Source organism: Sus scrofa, chromosome 14 (assembly GCF_054392235.1).
Source record: "Sus scrofa isolate SSC_HxYL_T2T_F1_AM1 chromosome 14, Sscrofa_HxYL_maternal_Yorkshire_Landrace_v2.0, whole genome shotgun sequence".
NCBI classification, from domain to species: Eukaryota; Metazoa; Chordata; class Mammalia; order Artiodactyla; family Suidae; genus Sus; species Sus scrofa.
Genome location: NC_139396.1, coordinates 71,954,890 through 71,979,999, shown reverse-complemented (window position 1 = coordinate 71,979,999; position 25,110 = coordinate 71,954,890). Strand labels below are relative to the sequence as shown.

Genomic DNA, 25,110 nt, shown 5'->3' with positions numbered 1-25,110 from the left:
GGCCTTTTTCCCTGTTTATACCCACTGGGAAGGGGTCCCTGGGCAAGCGACGCTGGGTGCCTAGCGGCCATCTCTGAAGCCCCTGGGGGTGTGGGCCCCCCAGGGCAGAGCTTGGGCATGACACAACTCAGGACCAGGAACCAGTGTATTCAGATCCCTGGTTGCTTGCAGGTTTGGTTTGGTTTGGTTTTTGGTCACAGGCCTCAATGCCATTATTCTGAATTTACATCAAAACACAAAGCCCAAGAGTTCCCACTGTGGTGCAATGGGTTAAGGATCCAAGTTGCCACAGCTGGCCTGGTAATTTCCATATGCTGCTGGTGCAGCCAAAGAAGAAAAACAAAAACGAAACACACACACAACAAAACTCAACATTTATAATTTGAGAAGTTAAAAGCAAAGGCTTTTAAAAGTCTGGGGTCAAATGTTCTTGCTGGTGCGTCATCTGTAGAATGAAAGGCTGTGAAGTGCTGTGGGCATTTGGGACAGAGAACCTATAATCTTCGTGAACTTGGAACATTTAAATGTTACCAAAAAATTACTGTTTTTGAGTTCTTGATTTATTTATTTTTTTTGGTTTTTTTAAGGGTCACACCCACGGCATATGGAGGTTCCCAGGCCAGGGGTCCAATCGGAGCTGTAGCTGCTGATCTATGCCACAGCCATGCCAGATCTGAGCCGCGTCTGTGACCTACACCACAGCTCACGGCAACGCCGGATCCTTAATGCACTGAGTAAGGCCAGGGATCGAACCTGCAACCTCATGGTTCCTAGTTGGATTTGTTACCCACTGAGCCACAACGGGAACTCCCTTGAGTACTTGATTTTATTGAAGATACAAACAATGCTTGTGACCACCTTTGGCTGTAGACCACAAGCTGGCAGCCCGTGGGGCATGAGGGCCTTCGGGACCAAGGAGGTGGTGGCCCTGCTGACTTCAGTGGCCTGGGGGACGGAGGGGAGCTGCAGGCAGGACCCTGACCACCAAGCCTCTGTACTCCTGGAGGCCTCTTCTCAAAAGCAGGTGTGTGGCCCAGTTGGGAACTGCTGGGAGAACGTGAAGAATTGGCCCTTCTTTTAAAATCAGGCATTGGGGAACCCTCCCCTATTTTCTCAGGACTCTCTTTTAGGACCTGAGTCCTCCCCTAGAGGCCGGGCACCCATCCTGGAGTCACACTGTCCACTTCAAGGACTGTGGATAGAGGCCAAAGGCCCTCCAGGTACGCCTGACGCCCAACCTCCACCCATTAAACAACCCATTAAAAGAAAGGGCTCTCCCTGCAGGGCCTCTGGCTGTGTGGGGAGGCCCACTGCCCTCAACCTGCCCAGCCTGGATGGCCCATGCCTTTCAGGCTTCTTCCAGATGGTTCCAAGGCTGCAGTTCAGCATCCCCTGGAAGCGTGGCTGGCCTATGGTCAGAGCTGGTGCAGTTTGCCCCGTTCAGTCAGCAGCGTCATGGCCACGGCATAGAGGACATAGCCCAGCACGAGGAGCAGGGCACAGAGCAGGGGCCCCACGCAGAACAGGGAGGCCACGAAGAAAGCCAGCAGCAGGGTCAGCAGAGTCCGGTAGCTGCCCAGGAAGCGCAGGCTGAGGCGGGGGCCCCGTGCTCGGTTGGCCGCACGCCCCCGGCCCACGGGGCTCAGCAGGCGCCTGCCAGATAGCCCGGGCTCCAGGAGGTGGTAGCGACAGAAGCTGCCGAGGAAGTCAGCCCTTGAGCACAGGGCTGCCATCTGGCCTGCGAACTAGAGCACAGACAGGCCGCTCTCAGGGCGCTTGGGGTGAGGGTGGGGGCCTTCCAACCCCCTCCCTCCTCCCTCCCCACCTCACCCACCCTGTGGTTGATGGCCGAGGACAGCCTGAAGAGCAGGCGGACCAGGCTGGCAATCTCATAGCTCCGGATGGGCTGCAGCTCCGAGTCCCCCTGGTACTCAATGTCAAAGCGGCGCAGTCCATTGATGATCTAGAAGCAGCAGGAGGTGAGGCCTGGGGGGCCTGGGCCCCGCCCGAGAGCCCAGCTGGGATGTGGGCCTCACCTGGTACCGGCCCAGGGGCGTGAGGATGAGTCCGTCCTCACCCACGACGCAGTCTGGGAGCTGCTTCTTCCCGTTCTCATCCTGTGCTGTCCCCAAGGCAAGTGTGAGCTGCGCGAGCTGGGCCTCGCTGAGCTGTGGGGAGAGACCGCCTAGGTCAGCTGCCCAGGGAGGGAGGTTTTCTCCCTACAGCTTCGGGCAGCAGGGGACCCCACCCCAGGCCCAGCGGGAGGTGGCAGGGCTGGGGGCCAGGCATACCCGGAACACCTGGCACAGGTACTCCAGCGCCTTCTCGAGGTACTCATCTGTCTTACGGACACTGTCCTGCCCCATCTCGTCCAGGTCATTGCCAGGGTAAGAGCCGTTGGTGTCCGTGGGGTAGAAGCCCAACCATGACAGAAAGGGACGGCCAGCCGTGCTCTCCCCGTACTGGTCAGAGAGCGACTTGGCCGTCTGCTTGGCCTGTGTGATGAGCTGGGCCAGGCGCAGGACCTGCGGGTGGGCGGCCAGGTCAGCTGTACCCTGCCACCAACAGTCCTGGGGCAGCCCCGGCAGAGCCACCTACAGCTTCCCCAGGGTAAGTTTTTTGTTTGTTTTGGCGGGGGGTTCTTTTTAGGGCCACAGTTGCTGCACAAGGTTGTTTCCAGGGGTCAAATCAGAGCTGTAGCCACTGGCCTACACCACAGTCACAGCAACACCACAGATCTGAGCCACATCTGCAATCTACACCACAGCTCACGTCAATGCTGGATCCTTAACCCACTGATTGAGGCCAGGGACTGAACCTGCATCCCCACAGATACTATTTCTGCTGAGCCACGACGGGAACTCCCCAGAGTGAGTTTTGAGGACTGAGATGCAGTTTCTAACAGATGCTACCTCTACTTTTATGAGACGAGATTAGCCTTCCCTGAAGAAGACGAGAACCGCGTGTGGCAACACCTGTGCCCCCTCGGCCCCAATGCACTCACCAGTGCCCGGACCTCGGGCCCGAACATAGGGGTGTACTTGCAGTCCTGGCCCTCCAGGCTGTACACGTGGCTCTTCACCTTGAAGGAGGCGTCGGTGACGGCCGGTGGCCACGACGACAGGAAGCTGCCAGTGAACGTGGGTGCCGTGAAGAGCCGGTGCTGGCGGTGAGGGATGACGAGCTCTGGTTCCAGGAACAGCTGCTCGCCTGGAAGGCAGGGCCTGAGGCTGGCTTCAACTCCCAGGGTGACCGTGACCCAGCTCCTAAGCTCTGGGCCCCTGGTCTGCAGGAAGGCCACTTGCCTTGGAAAACAGAGCCCTACCCCACAGCTGCTACGTGGAGCACATGACAGGGAGCCAGGGACCGACAGGGCCTCACCTCGCTGGATCATCTCCGCCAGGTTGGGCTGCGCGAAGACCTTGGCCACACGGAACACCATGAGTGCGTTCTTAGGGCTGACCAGGTCAGTGCGCAGTGCTCGGCTCAGGAAGCCCAGGAAGAGCTTGGTATAGATGAGCAGGTTCTCCTGCACAAAGGGTGCCCTGTGGACAGGGCCGGCATCAGGGCCCTGCTGTCCCAGCTCCACCCTGGCCGCCACCTAGTGCAGGCATCACAAATGGCTGAGGGACAGGGGTTATCAGGAGAAGTCAGGACAGGGACCCTGAGGGGGGGGGGCGCTGCGGGAGGGCCATCAAGGAGGGGAGGGATGGAACTGAGATGCAGGGCTGTGGGCCACTCTGTGTGACAAGATGTGCAAAGGAACAGGATGAAGGCACCCACTGTTTCTGAGGCTGAAGAGACACAGCAGGGTGAGAAGGGGAGGCTGTGGCACAGGGAGGCTGCAGGACCTGGGGGCTGTCCTCCTGTCCTCACCATCTCTCCGACACGCCACGGGCCTGGCTGTCACTGCTCAGGGCCTGCTTCTCAGGTGCGTACCTCCAGGGCTGCAGGTAGCTCAGCCACATCTCTAGGACCTGGAGGATGGAAGCCCAAGGGCTGGTGAGCAGGGGCTGGGGGGAGGCGGGTCCAATCACCTGGTATGCTTCTCCCCTCTGCCCCCACCCCCCAGCCCCATGAGGCTGGGAACCCGCCCTGTGTGGACAGCTGGGGTCAAGGTCAGGACCGGCAGAACCTTCAAAGAGGCAGCACAGCATGGGGGCCATCAAGGTCTCCTCTTGCTTGTCCGCCCCCAGGACCTCCCTCCCTCACCAAGGCATCCAGAGGCCAAGGTGATGGGGTGATGCTCACAGCTCTGAATGACGCATCCAGGGGCCAGTGGCCAAAGCAGTGCTGCAGGAAGAGGTAGAGCTTCTGCTGGACAAACCTTGGGACAGCGGCCCTGCAGGGAGAGGGAGTCACCTCACAGGGGAGCCCAGGTAGCCATCTGTCCCCTGGGGGCCAGGCCTCCTGTTCTTAGCCCCAAGATTCAGAGAAGTTAGGGAATGTCCCAAGGACACACAGCATGTATGGCTGATCCAGAATAGCTCCTGTGTGTACCTCAGCCTGGCTCATGCCCGTGTCACCCACTTTGCCAGCCTGAGAGTCCGAGTCAGCACTGGCCCTTCACCTGCCTGGGGGTTGGGGTGAGGGTGAGCCACTGGGGACGGAGGGGCAGCAAGATGGGGTCTCTCCCTAGCCAGCCTGAGAAACAACCGGGTGGCCCCAGGTACCTCTGAGGCCAGGGTGGGGTGAAGCGACAAACCCAGGAGTGTCAAGGCACCCGCCACCCACCACTGGCACCCACCGCTTGAACTCCTCCAGGGGGCTGGCGGCGTGGGAGTGGGCGGAGGGTGAGGCCTGCTCAGGCCTCAGGCTGTTGGAGAAGGCGTGCAGGTGCTTCAGCAGCAGCCGCACAGCCAGCACATGCTCCTCGCTGGGCATGAAGGATTCCTGGGGGTGAGGGCACATTAGCACCAGGCACCTTGGCTGGGACCTCCCCCCCCAGCCCCGTGCATGCAGCACCAGGGACAGTGAGTGCTTCCTTGCAAACCTCAACCCTTTGTGGCACCTCTGGGAGCCATGGCTGCCCGTCTGGGTCCACAGGGACCAGAATCGGGGTGGGTCAAGGCCTGCATCCCACCGTGGTGTGCAGACCGCTCCTGGCTCCGCTCCTCTTCCCAGGTGAATTCCCCCGCCCACTGCCAAACCACTGAGACAGAACACCCTGGATTCTGCAAACTCCACATAGATTCATAAAGTCCAGGAAGCCTTGTGTTGGCCGCCCAGTGATGGCACAGGGGACGCACGGGAAGGGCTCTTGGCAGCCTCACCCAGGGTGAGCACACAGGAAGCCAGGCGCTGAACAGCCCCTGGCTGCCCAGGGCACTGTCCACTTGGGTCTCCCTGGCAACACCCCCCACTATGGCCATGCCTGGAAGGAACTACGGTGGGAGGTAACTTCTGCTTGTGTCTATTTTTAGGTCCTTGTGCAACAAGCCTGTAGTGTTTGGGGGAAGATGAGGGGCAGTGTTTCAATAGTACTGAGAAAACTCAGGGCATCATGGGCACCAGCCTGTGACTCCCCTCTGGGAGCCACACCCCCTACCCCATGCTCCATGTTGGAGGCTGGGCACCCTGCCACCTGGCTGGCAGCCACACAGGAGCTCCCCTGACTCTTCACTCTATGGCTGTCAAATCGAACTGCTGTTCCTCTGCTCCTCCCTCATCTGAGCCAAATGCCCACAGGAGCCTCTGGTCACTCACCCTACCCCAGGACACTCTTACTGTGCCTGGCTGCCCACTGCCGAGGTGAAGGCAGGGACCCCGCTCTCAGCTGGGTGAGGCCCTCCCCAACACAGGCTGGAGCAGCACCCAATTCCACACTCCGCCCGCCAGGCCAGCCCCTCTGGAATGTTCTCTTTCCTCCCAAGGAGGCTCTGCTTCTGCGCAGGAACCAGGCAGGCATGGAGCATGATTTCTCATCTGTGCTCAAATTCAAGTTCAGTGGTATGTACCCCCGACCCCTGGGTGATGTGGACAGAGCTCGGCTCCAGGCACACGTCTGTGCCCAGACCTCCCAGAGGTCCTGCCAGCAAGCATTGAACTTCATGACCTCTGTGGCCCCAGACTCCATCTCCCTGACCTGAAATCTGTCGCTGGTCACGTCTGCCTAAGTACAGTGCAATTGCCGTGGGGTCACCACCCACGAGTCCACAAGGGGCTGGGCTTGCATAAGGCCAGGCCCCAGCTCCTCCCAGCCCCTCTACCTTATGCCCGGGCTAGGCTGGTGCCCCACCCATGAGCCCCGGGCCCAGCGTGTCCTCCATGAGTTCCCAAGGCCTGTACGTCAAAGGCCACACTATCCCGGCCCCAGGAACCAGAGCGAAGAAGACCCTACAACACCCCGGAACTTGTGACACCCTGGCGGGCACGGGGCCTGGTCAGGCAGGCTCAGTGACCCCACAGCCAGCAGGGGCCCCTGCCTCATTCCCAGACATGCGGCTGCATACCCCGAACCCGGGCCCAGGCTGCAGGGCCTGGCTCTTCATCACGCCCGCCGGCCCCCCGCTTTACCACTGTGCGGACGTGAGCTCCGTGGCTTACACCACGGGGGCAGGGGTGAAGGGAACAAGAGAGAGCGGCCAGTACTTGGTGGGCGTGGAGGGCCTGGAGGCTGGGTTGGGCAGGGCTGTGGAGGGCGCTGCAGACACTGAGCCGGTAGTGCAGAACCTCCAGCTGAGAGACAACAGCAGAGAAACCGGCGGGGTGGGGGTGGGGGTGGGGGGTGGGAGAGGGAGAGAAAGAAGCAAGTGAGGAGCCCAGGAGTGAGGAGGAAAAAACAAAACAAAAACGAAAGCGAGTCAGTGCCAATCCCAACAACCCAGCCCAGCAGCCTCAGGCCAGTGAGACGCCGACCACCCTCTCAGCTCCTCTGCAACCTGCAGGTCCTCTGCTTGCCGAGGGAGGGAGGACAGACTCTCAAGGTCACCTGGGAGGCCCCTCCAGCTTCCTGAGGTCAGCAGGTGTCTGCAGCCTGCAGTGCTGGTCAGCAGGCTCAGAAAAGAAACTTTAGAGAAGCCAGCTCCAGACGTGGCCTCTCTGTCCAGGAGAGAACGGTATGTATCTACCGTGCTTCCCTTGGTCCCAAGGACTTTATCAAGATAAGATGTGCTTGACCGTAGGTGTAGAAGACACAGTTGGTGTCCCATCCTGGAAGGTTCTCTGCACGGGAGCTGCTTCCCAAAGGCAGCACCGGGCGAGCCAGGCTCAGGCCACAGGCCCGGTGTCCTGGAAATGGTTAAAGGTGGTGCCAGCGCTCACTGGCCTTAGTTCTGGGAAGACCAGCTTCAGCCTCACCAGGACCAACCCCCTCTCAATACAGAGCCTCTCACCTGCCCCAGAACCCTCAAGCGTCTGCCCCCGGCCCTGCACACCCAGAGGTGGCTGGAACCCTGAGGCTGGGACGCCAGGGAGGTCAACTGAGACAGCTCTCCACCTGCCCCCATGCCCCACGCCCTGGGGCAAGCACAGCCAGAGCCGACTTGGCATGCATTCCCGCCCAAGCTCCATGCTTTGTGTGGGAGACAGGCATAGCCAGAGACATGCCCGGGGCTGGGGCAGGAAGGGGCACGGCCAGGAGGTGGCCCTTCTTGCCTTCCTCCTGGCTCAGCTGTTTGCTCAGTGAGGAATCAGGGTGCCCACAGTCCCCCATTGGGTCCCAGCCCTGGCCTGAGGGGGCACAGGGCTGTGGCTGTGCTTCCTGCCCACTGGCTCCTCAAGGAGCCCTGCTCAGGGTGCAGTGAGCCGAGGCCCCTGGAGCAAGGGTGCATCTGGACGCAGCCCAGCCTCGGCTACACCGAGTGGCCCCAGGGCTATGCAGGGCCAGCAAAGGCTTTTATGTGGTACACGGCCAGCCTGGAGACACGGCAGTAGCCGCTTTTCCTAGCTTCCCACACACCTGCTTTCTCAGGTTTGGTTTTTCTGCCTCAACAGGAGGAAAAGGACAGAACGTCTCTGGGTGCCTGGTGGGGCCCTCTCAGTTCCCACTCCAGTCACCTGAGGCAGTTCTCGCCTTCCTGCAGCCTGGCCCAGAGGATGCGACTGTGGAGAGGAGGGGAAGGCCCTGTCTGGGCCGACTCAGAGCCCCCTCCAGGTGACAGTCAATCTCTGGCTGGCAGAGCTACTGCTCGAGACCGAAGTGGCCTCTGCGAGACCAAGCCACTCAGGTGGCCAGCTCCGGCTGCTGAGCATGGCGGGAACATGCAGTGAGTCCCCCTCTGCAAGCTGTGCGCAGGAGGGAGTCCCTCCTGTGTGGGCGCCTCTCAGTTTAGGAACAGCAGTGGGGGCTGTGCCCAGTCCCTGTGTAGAGCTGAGTGCCAGGGCTGCAGGACTGGTGGCACAGAGGGAAGGTTACAGGCCACTGTCTCAGTTTCACCCACAGATTCTCATTCCAAAGCAAACCCTTAAGGACTCTGTCTGGAAGTGGCAAAAGCTAAGTCTAAGGAGCAACCTGATACATTGCCTGCCTCTCACTAATGGGACAGAACTGCCCTGCCCAGTGAGCTGAAACCCAGAGGGTGCCAGGGACTCTACACCTCTGCACAAGTGAGCCACCTGGCAGGCAAGGGAAAAAGAAGTGAGGAAGGGGAGACAGGCACATGCAGGAGGGTGCCAGACCCCACCCATCACCACGAGGGCCGAAGCCACCAATGTGGGTGGGGCCTGCGGGTCTAGGGCAGCTGGAAGTGCTGTGATGGTGGCGGGAACAGGTTCAGATGTGACGCCCAGAGGCATCTGTGGCTCCCAGGGCCCAGAGCACCAGCACCATGACCCCAGCTGCCAGGAAGGAGCTTTGCCAGTAGCCTGGGATGGCCCTCAAACGCAGGCCTCCAGCCGTCGGGGTGCAAGCCCAGCACAGAGCCCAGCACAGGTGCCAGTCAGCATCAGAGGGAGCGAGATGCCAGGAGGCTTTCCCACCAGCCAGCCCCTGAAGCTAACCAACAGCAAGGACAAGCAGCAGGCTGGCCAGACCCACCAGGGCCAAAGCAGGACGTGGGAAGAAAAGGCTGTGGCAACATACCTTGGCATGAGGGGACTGCATTTTTTGGTACATCTCCAAAGAATAATGATGAAGCCACATTTCAACGAAAACCTATAAAAGAGCATTCGCTGGTCAGAAGACTTCTGACAAGGCCATCAGGACCATTCAGCAAGGGAAGCGTAGTCTTTTCAGCAAATGCTGCCCGGAAAACCAGACACCACACACAAATGAACACACTTACCTACACCATAAACAAGAAACAACTCAAAATGGACCAAAGACCTAAATACAAGTGCTAAAATCATACAACTCTTAAAAACGGATGAATGATTCATGACACTGGACGTGGTAACAACGTTTTGTTTGTTTTTCAAAGGCTGCACCTGTGGCATAAGGAAATCCCCAGACTAGGGGTCGAATCAGAGCTGCAGGTGCAGCCACAGCAACACCACATCCAAGCCGAATCTGTGACTACACCGCAGCTTGCAGCAATGCTGGATCCTTAACCCACTGAGTGAGGCCAGGGCTCAAACCCACGTCCTCATGGACACTATGTTGGGTCCTTAGCCTGTTGAGCTGAGCCATAATGGGAACGCCTGATCTTTTAGAAAGGAACGAGAAAGGAAGCAAGTTGGACTTCATGAAAATTAAAGACTTGTGCATCAAAAGACACTATATACATAGTAAAAAAAGCCCACAAAATGGGTGGAAAATATTTGCAAATCACATATCTGATGAGTAATTAACATCCAAAATATATAAAGAACACCTAGAACTGTACAAGAAAACATCTCAAATCAAAAATGGGCAAAGGGGAAGTTCCCATTATGGCTCAGTGGTTAACAAACCTGACTCACATCCATGAGGATGTGGGTTCGATCTCTGGCCTTGCTCAGTGGGTTAAGGATCCAGCATTGCTGTGAGCTGTGCTGCAGGTCGCAGTCATGGCTCAGAACGTGCGTTGCTGGGCTGTGGTGTAGGCCAGTGGCTACAGCTCCGATTGGACCCCTAGCCTGGGAACCTCCATATGCTGTGAGTATGGCCTTAGAAAGACAGAAAAAAAGGTGGGGGGGGGGGCGCAAAGGGGAGTTCCTGTCATGGCTCAGGAAAAATGAATCTGACTAGTATCCATGAGGATGCAGGTTCAATCCCTGGCCTTGCTCAGTGGGTTAAAGATCTGCTGTTGCTGTGAGCTGTGATGTAGGTCACAGATACGGCTTGGATCTGGTGTTGATGTGGCTGTGGCTATAGCTCTGATTTGATCCCTGGCCTGGGAACCTCCATATGCCACCAGTGTGACCCTAAAAAGACTATAAAAAAATTAAGGGCAAAGAGTTCCTGCTGTGACACTGGGCAGTGGGTTAAGGATCCGGTGTTGCTGCAGCTGTGGCTGGGATTCAATTCCCGGCCCAGGAACTTTCTCAGCTGCAAGGGAGGCTGGGAAAAAAAAAACAAAAAATAAAAAGGGCAAAAAAAAAAAAAAAAAAAAAAAAAAAAGCGAAGATACACACATGGCCAATGAGGATGTGAAACGCTGCTCAACACCACATCCAGGGGGCAGAGGAAGTCCCAATCACAATGATTAGTGTTGGCTTCAGTCAAAGAACCAGAACATAACAAGAGTTCCCAGGATGTGGACAACTGGAACTCTTGTACGCTGCTGGTGGGGTGAAAAATGGTACAGCTGCTGTGAACATCAGCACAGCAGTTACCCAGGAAATTAAACAGTATCACTTATGGCTCAGCAATCAATCCCACTTCTAAATGGAAAGCAGGGCCTTAAAGAGATGCCTGCACCCCCATGTTCACTGTGGTTACTCATAATTGCCAGGGTGGAGGCACCCAAGGGTCCATCAGATGAAGAGATAAACAAAACGTGGTCACACACACAGGAGGACAGCTTTACAAAGGGAGGAAATTCTCACACCTGCTATAATGTGGAGAAGCCTTGAAGACACTATGCTAAGTGAGAAGTACTGTGTGGTTCCACTTAAGAGTCACCTAGAGGAGGAATTAGATTCAGATTGGGAGAACAAAGGAGAACAGTGGTTGCCAGGGGCTGGTAGGAGAGCGTGATGCTGTTTGACAAGTATAGTTTCAGTCTTAGGTGCCAGAAAAGTTCTGGGAGCCCATGACAAGGATACAAATATGCTTAACACTACTGAACCGTATGCTTTAAAATGGTTAAGACTTAGGTTTTATGTTAAGTATGTTTTACAGTTCAAAAAAAAAAAAAAAAAAAATCATCAGAATCCCGTCTTATCCACACTCCAGCCTTTCTACAAGCTATGCTGTGGTTACCCACTCAGCCCCAGAATCCAGTCAAAACCAGCAGAATCTCTCCAAGGTGGGCTCAGAAGAGACAGGCAGGCCTGGGGGCTGCATCAGGCACACCAGAGGCTGCCACCTCCATGGGGGCCCCTGGCACAGAAGGGACAAGGGCCTGCCAACAAGGCGAGGCCCCTCCATTCAGTGTCCTAAAACCACTGCTGCAGCAGTGTTTACCATCTGACAATGACACAGGAAGCCTCGCCAGCACTAGGGGCGTGGTCAGAGGCAGAGTGGGGTGGGCAGAAGTCTATGGGAGCTCCTGGAAACTGAAAGGCTGGCCAGTGATGGTGTCACTGTGAGAAAAATAACTCTATGGACACAGGGTCCTGTGGTGGAAACATGGCCAGTGACATACAGATGGGCAAACTCCTCCTCGTCTCCTCTAAACGTCACAGCAGAAAAGACACTAGCAACTGAGAGCTGCCCAGACCCAGGGGCAGTCCTGAGGCCTCAGCTTGGGGTGGGAGGCGCTGGGCAGTTTACCTGGAACAGAAGCAGAGAAGAGGCCCTCACCTGGAGCAGCGTCTCTGACCTCCAGATCTCGTGGGAGGCAGGGTCGGCATTCACGGATGTCTGATGGGAGACATGTCGCTTCAGGAGGCTGGTGTGGTGCAGGCCGTAGGATGCAAAAGGCATGGCTGGAGTCCTGAGGAGACACAGCAACAGGTCTCCGTCAGGGGTTCCCAAGGGCATAACTAGGGGCAGGCTGGACCTCAAACTCAGACAGCAGGGATGAGGCAACCTGAGGAGCCACCTGGGACCCCCCAAGCCGGTGCTGCTATGTGTGAAGAACAAAAGTTGGCAGTAACAAGGCTCATGGGTGCCCCCAACAACAATGCTGCCCAACCTGTGCCTGATCCTGGGGAAACACCTGAGAGACCAGGTCTGGTGTACTCTGCCCACACCTGGGCTATGGCCGTTCCCGACTGAAGGGCAGCAGATGAGTGCCTGTGGGGAGGGGCCTTGCATGGATCCTGGATATGTTACAAACCCAAGTAGGGGAGCTGGTGAAACCCAAGTGGGGTCTGGGGAGATGCTGGCCTGGCAGCAACTGATTTACACAGAACAGCTGTGGCTATGGAGATGCATGTACTTTCAGAAAACATTGTGGGACTATTCCAAAAAACTGTAGAAGAAATACTCCCAAACTCATTCTATGAGGCTATTGCCATGATACCAAAACCAGACAAAGGTACCACAAAAAAGGAAAATTATAGGCCAACATCACTGATGAAGATAGATGCAAAAATCCTCAACAAAATACTAGCAAACTGAATTCAACAATATATTATAAGATTGTACATCATGATCAAGAGGGGTTTATCCCAGGGATACAAGGATTCTTCAATATCTGCAAATCAATCAGTGTGATACACTACATTAACAAACTGAAGAATAAAAACCATATGATCCTCTTAATAGAGACAGAAAAAGCTTCTGACCAAGTCTAACACCCATTTCTGATAAAAATCCTCCAGAAAGTGGGCTTAGAAGTAACCTACCTAGACATAATAAAGGCTATATATGGCAAACCCACAGCTAACATCATTCTCAATGGTGGAAAGCTGAAAGAATTTCTCCTGAGACCAGGAACAAGACGAGGATGTCTGCTCTCCCCACTACTATTCAACATAGTTTTGGAAGTCCTAGCCACCGCAATCAGAGAAGAAAAAGAAATAAAAGGAATCCAAATTGGGAGTTCCCGTCGTGGCGCAGTGGTTAACGAATCCGACTAGGAACCATGAGGTTGCGGGTTCGGTCCCTGCCCTTGCTCAGTGGGTTAACGATCCGGCGTTGCCGTGAGCTGTGGTGTAGGTTGCAGATGTGGCTCGGATCCTGCGTTGCTGTGGCTCTGGCGTAGGCTGGCAGCTACAGCTCCGATTCGACCCCTAGCCTGGGAACCTCCATATGCCGCAGGAGCGGCCCAAAGAAATAGCAAAAAAAAAAAAAAAGGAATCCAAATTGTAAAGGAAGAAGTAAAACTACCACTGTTTGCAGATGACATGATACTATACCTAGAAAATCCTAAAGATGCTACCAGAAAACTGTTAGAGGTCATCAATGAATTTGGCAAAGTCACAGGATACAAAATTAATACGCAGAAATCAACTGCATGTCTATATACTAATAATGAAAGGTCAGAAAGAGAGATTATAACACTTACCATCATTTCAAAGAGAATAAAATATTTGGGAATAAATCTACTTAAAGAGACAAAAGACCTGTACTCTGAAAACTATAAGATGCTAATGAAAGAAATCAAAGATGACACAAACAGATGGAAAGACAGACCATGCTATTGGACTGGAAGAATCAATACTGTCAAAATGGCTACACTACGCAAGGCAATCTATAGATTCAATGCAATCCCTTTCAAGTTACCAAGGACATTTTTCACAGAACTAGAATAAAATATTTTAAAGTTTGTTTGGAGAGTTCCCACTGTGGCACAGAGGAAATGAATTTGACTGGTATCCACGAGGTACTTAGTGGGTTAAGGATCTGGCGTTGCTGTGAGCTGTGGTGTAGGTCGCAGACGTGGCTCGCATCCTGCGTTGCTGTGGCTCTGGTATAGGCCAGCGGCTATAGCTCCGATTCGACCCCTAGCCTAGGAACCTCCATATGCCGAGGAAGCAGCCCAAGAAATGGCAAAAAAAAAAGAAAAAAAGAAAAAAAAAAAGTGGTGCTGGGAAAAGTGGACAGCTACATGTTAAAGAGTGAAATTAGAACACTTCCTAACACCTTACACACACAAAAAAACCTAAAAATGGGTTAAAGACCTAAATATAAGACCAGATACTATAAAACTCTTAGAGGAAAACATAGGTCAAACACTCTCCAGAATAAAACACAGCAATAAATCTTCCCTAATCCACCTCCTAGAGTTAATGACAATAAAAAAACGAAAATAAGCAAATGGGACCTAATTAAACTTAAAAGTTTCTGCACAGCAAAGGAAACCCTAAACAAAATGAAAAGACAACCCACAGAATGGGAGAAAATATTTTCAAATGAGGTGACTGACAAAGGATTAATTTCCAAAATTTATAAACACCTCTTGCAGCTCAATACCAAAAAAACAGACAACCCCATCAAAAAATTGGCAGAAGATCTAAACATATAATTCTCCAAAGAAGACACAGAGATGGTCAAAAACACATGAAAAGATTTTCAACATCACTGATTATTAGAGATGCAAACCAAAACTACTATGAGGTATCACCTTACACTGGTCAGAATGGCCATCATCAAAAAGTCTACAAACAGGGAGTCCTGCTGGGGCGCAGTGGAAATGAATCCAACTAGGAACCGTGAGGTTGTAGGTTTAATCCCTGGGCTTGCTCAGTGGGTTAAGGATCCAGCGTTGCCATGAGGTGTAAGCTGCAGACGTGGTTCAGATCTGGTCTAGCTGTGGCTCTGGAGTAGGACAGTAGCAACAGGTCTGATTAGATCCCTAGCCTGGGAACCTCCATATGCCGCAGGTGTGGCCCTAAAAAGACAAAAGACAAAAAAAAAAAAAAAAAAAAAAAAGGTCTACAAACAATAAATGCTGGAGAGAGTGTGGAGAAAAGGGAACACTTTTACGCTCTTGGCGGGAATGTAAGTTGGTGCAACCACTGTGGAAAACAGTATGGAGATTCCTCAGAAAATAAAAACCAGAATTACCATTTGATCCAGCAATCCCACTCCTGGGCATCTATCCAGAGCAAACCATGACTCGAAAAAATACATGTACTCCAATATTCATTACAGCACTATATACAATAGCCAAGGCATGGAAACAACCTAAATATCCATCGACAAAGGAGTGGATAAAGAAGGTGTGGTACATATACACAATGGAATATTACTCAGCCATTAAAAGGAAAGAAATAATGGCATTTGCAGCAACATGGATGGACCTAGAAATTACCATGCTAAGTGAAGTTAGACAGTGAGATGCCAACATCATATGGTATCACTTATGTATGTGGAATGTAAAAAAAGGACTCAGTGAACTTCTTTGCAGAAGAGATACTGACTCACAGACTTTGAAAAAACTTATAGTTTGCAAAGGAAACAGTTTGGTGAGGTGGGAGGATGGGCCAGGGGTTTGTGATGGAAATGCTATAAAATTGGGTTGTGATGATGGTTGGACAATTATAAATGTAGTAAAATTCATTGAGTTAGAAAAAAAAAAGAAAGAAAGAAAATACTCTGGGAATTCCCACTGTGGCACAGGGGATTAAGAACCCCACTGCAGTGGCTTGGATTACATTCCTGGCCCAGTTCATTGGGGTTAAAGGATGTGGTGTTGCTGCAGCTGTCGCTCAGATTTGATCCCTGGTCCGGAACACCACGTGCCATAAGTGCAGTACGCCCCCCGCCCCTCATCTTTTGGTCTTTCTAGGGCTGTACTCATGGCATGTGGAGGTTCCCAGGCCAGGGAACCAGCCTACACCACAGCAATGCTATAGCAACACCAGATCCGAGCTGCATCTGTGACCTACACCACAGTTCATGGATACCAGTCAGATTCGTTTCCACTAAGCCACAAGGGGAACTCCCACAGTGCAACCATTTAAAGAAACAAAACAAAACAAAACAATTTACAAAACAGAAACAGACTCAATGATTTTGAAAGCAAATTTATGGTTATCAAACAGAAACGTGGGGGGGGTAAATTAGGAGGTTGGGATTGACAAATACACACTATGTTATGTAAAATAGATAAGTAATAAGGGCCCATAGTATAGCACAGGGTAACCTACTCAATACTGCGTAATAACCTATATGGGAGGAGAATCTGAAAAGGAATAGATATCTGTATACATACAACTGATTTACTTCATGGTACAACTGGAACTAATACAACTTTGCAAATCAACCATTAACCAAAAAAAAATTTATTAAAAAAAAAATGGGGAGTTCCCGTCGTGGCGCAGTGGTTAGCGAATCCAACTAGGAACCATGAGGTTGCGGGTTTGATCCCTCACCTTGCTCAGTGGGTTAAAGATCTGGCAGTGCCGTGAGCTGTGGTGTAGGTCACAGATGAGGCTCAGATCTGGTGGCATTGTGATGCAGGCCAGCGGCTATAGCTCTGATTTTGACCCCTAGCCTGGGAACCTCCATATGCTGCGGGTTTGGCCCTAAAAAAGACAAAGAACAAACAAACAAAAACAAGTTAAGCCAAATTGGCCCAGAAAACCACCTGGCAGCTGAAGTCTGCCTCTGAGAAGGAATGAATTGGCCCACCTAGAGTCCTCCCTGTCAGCTGCAGCCCCCTGCCCTGTCCCCTCAATCCCTTCTCCTTGAGGGCATCTGTCCACATGAGTTTGGGGCAATGGCAGGGCTCAGGCTAACAATTTTCGGGGGTGGGTGGGGTGGGGCAGTATTAGCCTCTGCAGCAAAGAGCCAGCACTCCCAGGGAAGAAGGTGGGTGAGTGAGGTTGGGCCAGAGGGGCACATTTTGGGGGCAACAGGGTCTCCCAGGGAGAGTCGGCCCAGAATTCACCCTAGGACAGCTCCCTGCTACTCTGACCAGCACAAGCAGCTCCTCGACCCAGGCCTCTGCTCAGCAAAGGCAGGTCCTGGAGCCTACAGGGCCCTACAGTCTAAGTCGGCCATGGGCTAACCCTTCCGTGGGCTGCCCACAAGACCCTTCTCTCTAGGACCATCAGCCCAGCGCCACCAAATGGCTCTCAGCTTTGAGTCCCTCGCACCCTGCTCGGGCCTGGGTGCCGCCTGTGGGGAAGCAGCCCGTTCCCGAGCCAGAGCCAGGCTGTCACTGTGGCCACAAGACCCGCCCAATTCAGGGATGGCCCTCGAAAACCAACACTCAGACATCCTCCTTACCCTGCCCTCCAGCCTGGCCAGGGCAGCTGGGGCAGGGGAAGCTCAGGAAAAGTCAGAGAGCTCTGGACAAAGACTGGCACCATTTTCCCCATGAGCAATGCCCTCTGACCAGGCACTGGCCCAGGCAGCCAGGGAGCCTTACCTGGGAGCTGGTGAGGGGCTGGGCCCCCCCGGACTGGAGGAGAGTGGGGGGAGCACACTGCCTTCTGTGGGCAGGAACCACGACAGGTACCTGTCCACCAGGATGAAGTAGGCGCAGTCCGAAGTGCGGATGTGAAGGGCCCCGGGGAGCGGCTGAAGGACAAAACTCCTGTTAATGTGTGGCTGTGGGCACCTCCCCGGCCACTGACCCAGCTACCACAAGGCTTAGCTCCTGGTGTGCGGAAGGGCGAGCTATGTCCCCAAGGCTGGCCCACACACCCAGGGTAGTGCCAGGTCTACCACTCAGTCCCCCAGGCCCTGTGCACCCTACCCTGCCGCACCTCCTGCAGGAAGCTGCCCCAATGCCACTCAGGGGGCCAGCTCACCCCACATCACACATCAGTCTGTCCCCAGCCCATTGTCCTTGCTAAGTGAGGATGGCCTGAAGGGCAAGGCCGGAAGGAGGGGGACTGGAGAGAGGAGGCAGGGAGGGAGGGGGAAGCACAGAGGAAGAGGGAAGCAGAAGCCCAGCCCTCCCTGCAGGGGCCTTAGAGGAAGCAAGCCCCGCCCAGAGGCCCCTTCTGTACCTTCTGAGTGATGAGGCTCAAGGCAAAGAAGAACATGTAATACTCGAACGGATCTGAGGGCTGGGTCAGGGGGCAAACGGCAGGGCTGTCAGCCCCCACCCACCCACCCAGCGCCCCCACCCATGGGGCTCACAAAGGATACTGAGAGCCAGGTGCAGACCAAGGCCCCCGGGAGCAGGGAGCTGGACCTTGTTGTGGTACAGAGGACTGTCGGGGAGCACACGCTCCTGGATGGATGCCTTCACAGGACCCTGAGGAAATGGAGGGGCTAGTGGGCAGCTCACATGGCGCCCCACATGCGGGACAGCCCTTGGGAAGGCTGCCGAGTGACCGGCACATGGACCCCACCCATGGGACCAGTGCCTTCCTCTGTGAGGCGCTTTAGCAAAAGGGCTTCCCGCAGAATCTGTCCCTTCATCCCCACAGACCTGCAGCAGCAGGTCTCTGAGCCCAGCCAGGCACCAGACAGGTCCCATCTCCTTGGCTTCTCACCCCATGGAGCAAGCCATTCCATAATTAGCCCCTGCAGGACTGGAGACTCAAGCAACCCATCCCAAGGCCCTGCCACTCAACCAGGAGCCAACCAGGCCTTCCCACTGACAGAGTGTGAATGAGTTTTGAAACAAACCATCAGCACGCCATTCTGTGCTGCCTCTTGGGTCCTGGACAGACACGGTGGCACTCCAGCCCAATCACAGCCCCTCGAGCCCCTGCCCACCCACCATCATCAGAGCTGCTGCACAGTGGCTCACTTACAGGCAGGTAGGAGACAGGAAAATCAAACTTATAGTCTTCAGCTTGAAGTTTATAAACCAGCTTCATCATTGGGCCACTGAACACAAATGACAAAAACAAGACAAATGAACCACAAACCATCTTGCCTTTGTTCCTTAACTTCGAGAAATAGTGACTGAAATAAGGCTGTCATGCAGGGCCGTCCAGGGCTCTCCAGTGACAAACCTACCCCCCAGGATCTAGGAACTCCATGGCAACGCTGTACTCCACGGGGCTCACTCGGCCCTGCAAACTGCGGAGGTTCCACCCGGCCAGGACACCGTCCAAGCTGCCAAAAATGCTCTCTACCAGCCATGGGAAGATGGTGTGCAGCTCCTGCAACAGCATGGGTGAGGCTGTGGGCAGCTCTCTGAGGGCCCGTGACCACCCCCCACCTCCTTGCTGGCCCTGCGGCACCCACAGGAGCAGCTGTGGGTCTCCTTGCTGCGTTTAAGTGGCTGCTTCATGTCCGCGCCCATTACATAAGCCAGCCTGTGATTAAAGTTCCTTTTTTTAAAAAATGATTTTAATTTTCTCCATTATAGGTGATTTATAGTGTTTTGTCAATTTCTACTGTACAGCAAAGTGACCCAGTCATACACACATATATATATTTTATTCTTTTTCTCACATTATCCTCCATCATAATAAAGTTTTTTTGTTTTTTTTTTTTTAAATGCTAGAAAACATCTGCTCTGAAGAGGGTGTTATTTAAAAGGTGGCACTGTCCGCTCTTTCTCAGCACAAGCCCTGGTCTTATCTGCTCGGCCTCCTGGACTTACCTGTACAGACCACGTGCCAATTCTGGGTGTGAAGTAAAAAGACATTTTCAATACTTACATCAGGACTCCACAACCTTGGCACTGCTGACATTCTGGGCTGGACACGGCTCCATTGTGGGGGCCATGCTGTGCACAGGGATGGGTGCTGGCAGCACAACCCCCCTACCCCTGACCTGTGACAGCTAAAAAATACCTCCAGACAATGCCAAGTGTCCCACAGAGGAGAGAAGCATCCATGGTGGAGAAAGCCTGCTCTAACTACGTGTTCACATGTTTAAATGCGTCACAAACATGAGTCGCAACATGGGGTCAGGGCTTCTTGGGGCAGTGCTCAGAGGTGGGAAGCAGGAATGTGATAATGTTTTCTAAGGAGTGTATGAGACACACCCCAGGAGACGCCGGGAGAGCTGTACCTTTGCTGGAAAATCCTCAATGACCTTGACCAAGTCCTGGCACCGCTGTGCAAAGGGCTTATTCATGGAGTCAGCTTTCAGGCTAGCCTAGCAGACAGGAGAAACCAAAAACCCGTGAGCATATCTGCCTTACAGTTTTTGCTGATACCCTGGCTCAGTCAGAACAGAAATCCAAGTGATGCGTGGGAGTCGGCGCCCACTGGCCTGTCTGCCCAGAGGTCACAATCCAGGTCACGCATGTCTGTGGCCTTTAGGACGCTCCTCGGCAAGGCCAGGATCTGCGCTCTCTAGACCAGTACTTACCAGGCTGGCTCCCAGCACCCTGTCAGGCAACCCCGTGACCTCAGAGAACCGCACGTCATAGCAAAATCAAGCACCACCCAGTCCACAAGCAGGGGTTTGGCTGTGGGGTCAACCCCCTGCTGGGAGGACCCCTCACAGGTCATGGAGCGCTCACATGAATGTGAAGTGCACACATGAATTAGAAGTGTCCCAAGACGATACAGGATTTACACCACTGGTATTGAGAGTAAAAGTGCCCAACAGAGAGGGGTCCTTTGTTGTCACCGGCCTTTGGATCCAAGATGTCCTTTAACCATCACCTTAAGAAACAAGGCACTCTGGCCATATGCCGACATGGATCATGAAGGTAACACAGAGGTCAGAAAACATTCAGGACAAGAAATAAGGAAATCCGCCCCAAGTCAGGGGCGAAGGGAAAGCATGTGTGTATCCTGACTACACAAAGAAAAGATGCCTCTGTGCAAATATATGAAGATCAGGAGGAGAGGCCAGATTTCTAAACAAGAGGGCTTTGCCCAAGAACCCCTAAGGCCCTGCCCACCTCCAAACAAGGGTGGGGTCTGTGGCACCTCAGTTGGAGGGGACGGGTGCGCTGGCTCTAGAGGGGCCACCAAGGAAAAATGTTTACAAACAATGTCTTCTGGGAAGTGAAGCTGGAAACTTTCATCACAGTATGTGCCTCACACTTACCCTCTCAGCAAGTTTAATGCTCAAGGGCAGGCTGGGTTGCCCCCAGCAGAGCAGTGTTTTCACCAACAAGGGTCAGGCGGTCAGGACACTTGGCTTTTGCATGGGGATTTACGAGACAGGAAGACATAGATCCCCCTAACCCGCTCCTCCCCACACCCCTCGGGATCAGGAAGCGGCATTTCAATCAACTCATTTCATAGATGAGAAAACCAGGGCTCAGTGGCTGAGCAAAATCCCAAGGGCCTGCAGCAGCAGAAGGCAGACTCAAGCTGAGGATTCTAACCCGAGTCCAGTGTTATTTCCATCGTGCCCTCGCAAAACCACCTGCGGAGAGCTCAAATCAGCAGCAAGAGCTCTCCAGTCCCTGCCATCATGCTGGTGTTCCAGAGGGCAGCTGACACTCACCAGCAGGAAGCTGGGCTGCTGCATGTGAGGGGACGCCATGGCAGCCACCCGGGGAGACTCAAAAGCAGCCGTCTTAGAAAACCACTGTGGAGAGAAAAAGATAATCTCAGCATCTGCCACGTGACAGAGCGACACAACACCTTGCTTCACACGGGCAGGAGGACATCTGTACAACTCGAACCATATGCACTGCCAAGTCCTACATTTTACAGACGTGCTGTTCACACACAGCACACAGTGGCTGGCTCCAATGTGTGGTGTGGATCCCTGGTAAGGCTTATACAGCACTTGCCATGTACCAGGCCTGGGCCTGAGGGCTCGCCATACGTACGCTGCTCATTTAATCCTTAGTGGCAGGCAGATTCCTAAAGACAGTCTGTCCTCCAAGATTCCTGTCCCTGGTTATTCAAACACTCTTTGAGCTACTGCTGTGAAGGGATTTTGCAGATATGATTCAAGGCTCAAGTCTGAGAAGCATAAGACACAGGGCAGCCTTGACTAAAAGCCAGCAAGGAAACGGGCATCGCAACTTTATAGCTGCAAAGAACTGGGTCCTGCCAGCAACCTGATTAAGCTTGAGAGCAGATTCTTCCTGAGAGACCACAGAGAAGGCATTGGCACAGCTGTGGCTCAGATTCAAGCCCTGGCCTGGGAACTTCCATAAGCCACAGGTACAGCCATAAATTTAAAAAAAGGAAAGAAAGAAAATAACATCTTCACAACAACCTACAAGGTCAGCACAGATGAGGAAATGGAGGCACAGAGGAGGGGAGTCACTTGCCTTCTGCCAGCTGGTACCTGGCAGAGACAGATTCAAAGCCACAGACCTCCTCACAAATCTCTCATAGAGACGGGTGGATACACCTCTGTGTGACCTGTGCTGTCTGAGAAGGAAGAGAGAGGAAAAGCAAACTTCACAACGGAGACAGTGAATGGGCAATCAGAAAATCAGGTAGCTCTCCAGAATCCTACCTCTCTTGGCCCCCAGGTCAGAAACTGCAAATGTCCAGCCCTGGACAGAGCAGAGAAGGGACCTGTGAGTCCCAGTGATGGGCTGCTGATAGCCTTCCTGGTACAGTTCTGTCCATGCTCTGAAGAAGGGTACTTCGGTGGTAACTGGCAGTGTACATGAATGGAGGCTGGGTGGCAGCTGAGAGGCTGAGTGGAGACGTGCATGTCTTCCACTTGGCAGCATGAACACTCCCCACGAGGCAGAGGAGACCCTTCCCCCCTCCCAAGTACAAAGCTGTTTGTAGAAAAGCTGAAGATTCCCAAGCCTCCCTGAGTCACAAACGAGAAGGCTTGAGCAGCTAGTGATCAGGACAAGAGAGTCACAGACTCAGGGTCTGATGCACATGCCAGAGTTGTTTTACAGATACTGTAACTGTCACCAGAGGAAAAAAAAGCTAACTGCATGATGACCAGACTGCAACCATGTCAGAAGCTGCTCCATCTATGGCCAGCACAATTCCAAGAACTGGCCTCAAGAGAATGGATTGGCATTATTGCTCAAAATAATCTGCATTTTTGTAGGCATCAAAATAACTGTAGCTGGAGTTCCCTGGTGGCCCAGCGGGTTAAGCATCTGGCATTATTGCTGCAATGGCGCACGTTTCCATCCCTGGCTGGGGAAGTTCTGTATGCCACAGGTACAGCCAAAAGAATAATAACAATTGTAGCTTGCTCTGCCCGTATATATAAGCAGGCAACTAAAACTGTCTGCAAAGAGAGGCTACAGACCCATGCTGACACCCATGGCACCATTCAGAGAGCATGGCACTCTACGTCAGCAGGAAGAAGTTACAGAAGACAGACCTTCACCCCTGATCTCGTAGAAGTGGAATGATGTCTGATGGTGGGGAATTGTAAGCAGCTCCTTTGTCTCTTTCCTGTTTGTCCCTTTCTGTTCCCCTCAAACCATACAGAAATAAAGTCACAAGGCAACATTTAACTTATGCTTTACAGAATGCACACAATGCCTTGCCTAACTGGAGTTTCCCCCAAGACTGAAAGAAGTAGGAATGAAGAAATAGGTAGTTAAAAAATGACTAGCTCTCTACCCCCAGCTTTCCCCTTAACAATTCTGCAGGCACACCACACAGGCAGAATAACATCAGAAGAGAGGTCATGAGAAGTCAGCCAGTCTCAGTCAGTATGCTTGCAATGGAAAATTAGCAGAGCCTAACCACCTCCTGCATCGATAATTCATTGATATGTTTCTCTCCTTTTTTTTCTTCTCTTTTTAAGGCCAGGCTAGGGGCTGAATTGGAGCTGCGGCCGTTGGCCTATACCACACCCACAGCAACAGGGTACCTGAGTTGAACTTGCAACCTACACCGCACCCTGAAGCAATGCTGGATCCTTAACCCACTGAGTGAGGCCGGGAATCAAATTTGCATCGTCACTGACACTACGTTGGGTTCTTAACCCACTAAGCCACAACAGGAACTCCTTTTTTCCTCTTAACAACTGTCAAGAAGCTTTTTTTTTTTTTTTTTTTTTTTTTTTTTTGTCTTTTTGCTATTTCTTTGGGCCGCTCCCGTGGCATATGGAGGTTCCCAGGCTAGGGGTCGAATCGGAGCCACAGCCACTGGCCTACGCCAGAGCCACAGCAACGCGGGATCCGAGCCGCGTCTGCAACCTACACCACAGCTCACGGCAACGCCAGATCATTAACCCACTGAGCAAGGGCAGGGACCGAACCTGCAACCTCATGGTTCCTAGTCGGATTCGTTAACCCCTGCGCCACGACGGAACTCCCCCTGTCAAGAATCTTAAAGAATTGGTCCTGGGACACCAGCTGGTCTTCTCCCCGGGTGCCAGCCTTCTGATTAAGGCAATCTTTCCTTTCTACCAACACTTTTGGCTTTCCAGCAGTGTGAGCAGCCCAACCTGAGTTCGGTAACACCGAGTCTGTTCAACTCTTAATTAAACTAGCTATCAGTTTCCGTTTCAAGGAAGACAAAATGCTTAAGCCCTGAACCAAGTGGTCAAGAGAACATTGTGCACTATTCCAAAATGACCAAAGCAGAATAAAACCCTGAACTGTTTGCAAAGGGCAGAGGTTTGGAGATGATAAGGTGAAATTAGCTCCTTGCTCACAGTCTGCAGAGGCAGCGGCTGAAGGAATGAGTCCTAGGCGCCCAATCAGGGTGTTTCGGGGAGAGAGGAGCGTCTCTCCGCCCCGGTTCTCGCTGCTGCGTCCCTCTGCGCCGTGCACCAAGCCTGAACTTCGCCCCCGCCACCTCCGCCCTCGCTGCCTTCAAGAGAGGATCCCGACCTGGTTTCAGGGTTCCTCCTGGGACCCGCAGCGCCAGTAGCGCCAGTCTTGCCAGGGCCTCCCTCTGCCCGCGCGCTGGAAGAAAGGCGTGCTCCCATCTGCTGCTCATGACAAGGGAGCATCTGGGCCCTCATGTCACAGACAAGGAACCCAAGTCTCCGCAAAGCCAGTCCACACGGGGAGGAAAGATAGAGCCGGGATCCACCCCTGCTCTCTCCACACCGCTCGCTGAGCCGCAGGCTCTCCCCGCTCCACTTCGTTCAGCGAACGTTAACCGAGCGCCCACAAGGTCGGGGCGCGCGGGAAGGCGCAGCTGGGCCCCGGCTCCCGGCCGGCCCAGCCCGAGGCCCGGGGCTCGCGTAGGAACGGAGACGGCTCGGGCAGAGGGTCTAGGTGGCCGCCAGGTAATTGGGATAGACCACGCGCGACTCCCGCCACTCACCTGAGAGACCCACAGGGTCGCTCGCTTTAGGGATGGAGGCCGCCATTCGGCGAACCGGCGCCGAAATGTCGTCATCAAGCTGCGCGTGGCGTCACCTCCCCTTTACAAACGGGAAAAGCGCCGCTTTCTCTTTGGGCTGCTTCT

The 25,110-nt window shown here is 53.6% G+C and overlaps 1 protein-coding gene and 1 long non-coding RNA gene across 29 annotated transcripts; one reads left to right on the top strand and one right to left on the bottom strand.

The window, feature by feature from the left end:
• Nucleotides 1-808: 808 nt before the first annotated feature.
• On the bottom strand, nt 809-25,042 carry SMPD4 (sphingomyelin phosphodiesterase 4). 27 transcript variants are annotated; one of them, XR_014826070.1, is made up of 21 exons: nt 24,967-25,042; nt 21,245-21,328; nt 19,847-19,933; nt 18,842-18,987; nt 18,634-18,709; nt 18,020-18,128; nt 17,878-17,930; nt 17,292-17,443; nt 11,798-11,960; nt 9,023-9,094; nt 6,547-6,678; nt 4,748-4,893; nt 4,252-4,342; nt 3,877-3,977; nt 3,382-3,545; nt 3,005-3,210; nt 2,292-2,525; nt 2,037-2,168; nt 1,835-1,963; nt 1,346-1,745; nt 809-1,044 (listed from the first exon to the last, which is right to left on the bottom strand). XR_014826070.1 is itself a non-coding variant. In XM_084994020.1 (20 exons), the coding sequence occupies exons 1-20, from the start codon at nt 25,039-25,041 to the stop codon at nt 1,416-1,418; spliced, it is 2,682 nt and encodes an 893-aa protein (XP_084850146.1). In that variant the 5' UTR covers nt 25,042; the 3' UTR covers nt 809-1,415. The 27 variants fall into 27 exon arrangements, 15 of the variants coding, with proteins under 15 accessions (XP_084850146.1, XP_013836884.1, XP_084850147.1 ...); XR_014826071.1 differs by having other exon boundaries at nt 11,828-11,960; XR_014826080.1 differs by having other exon boundaries at nt 3,784-3,977; nt 6,592-6,678; nt 11,828-11,960.
• LOC106505566 (uncharacterized) lies at nt 2,833-9,946 on the top strand. 2 transcript variants are annotated; one of them, XR_002338718.2, is made up of 7 exons: nt 2,833-4,002; nt 4,197-4,379; nt 5,125-5,278; nt 5,874-5,949; nt 6,888-7,058; nt 7,936-9,464; nt 9,896-9,946. It is a non-coding gene; the product is annotated as an uncharacterized LOC106505566 (long non-coding RNA). The 2 variants fall into 2 exon arrangements; XR_014826098.1 differs by lacking the exons at nt 6,888-7,058; nt 7,936-9,464; nt 9,896-9,946 and having other exon boundaries at nt 3,090-4,002; nt 5,874-6,335.
• Nucleotides 25,043-25,110: the final 68 nt, after the last annotated feature.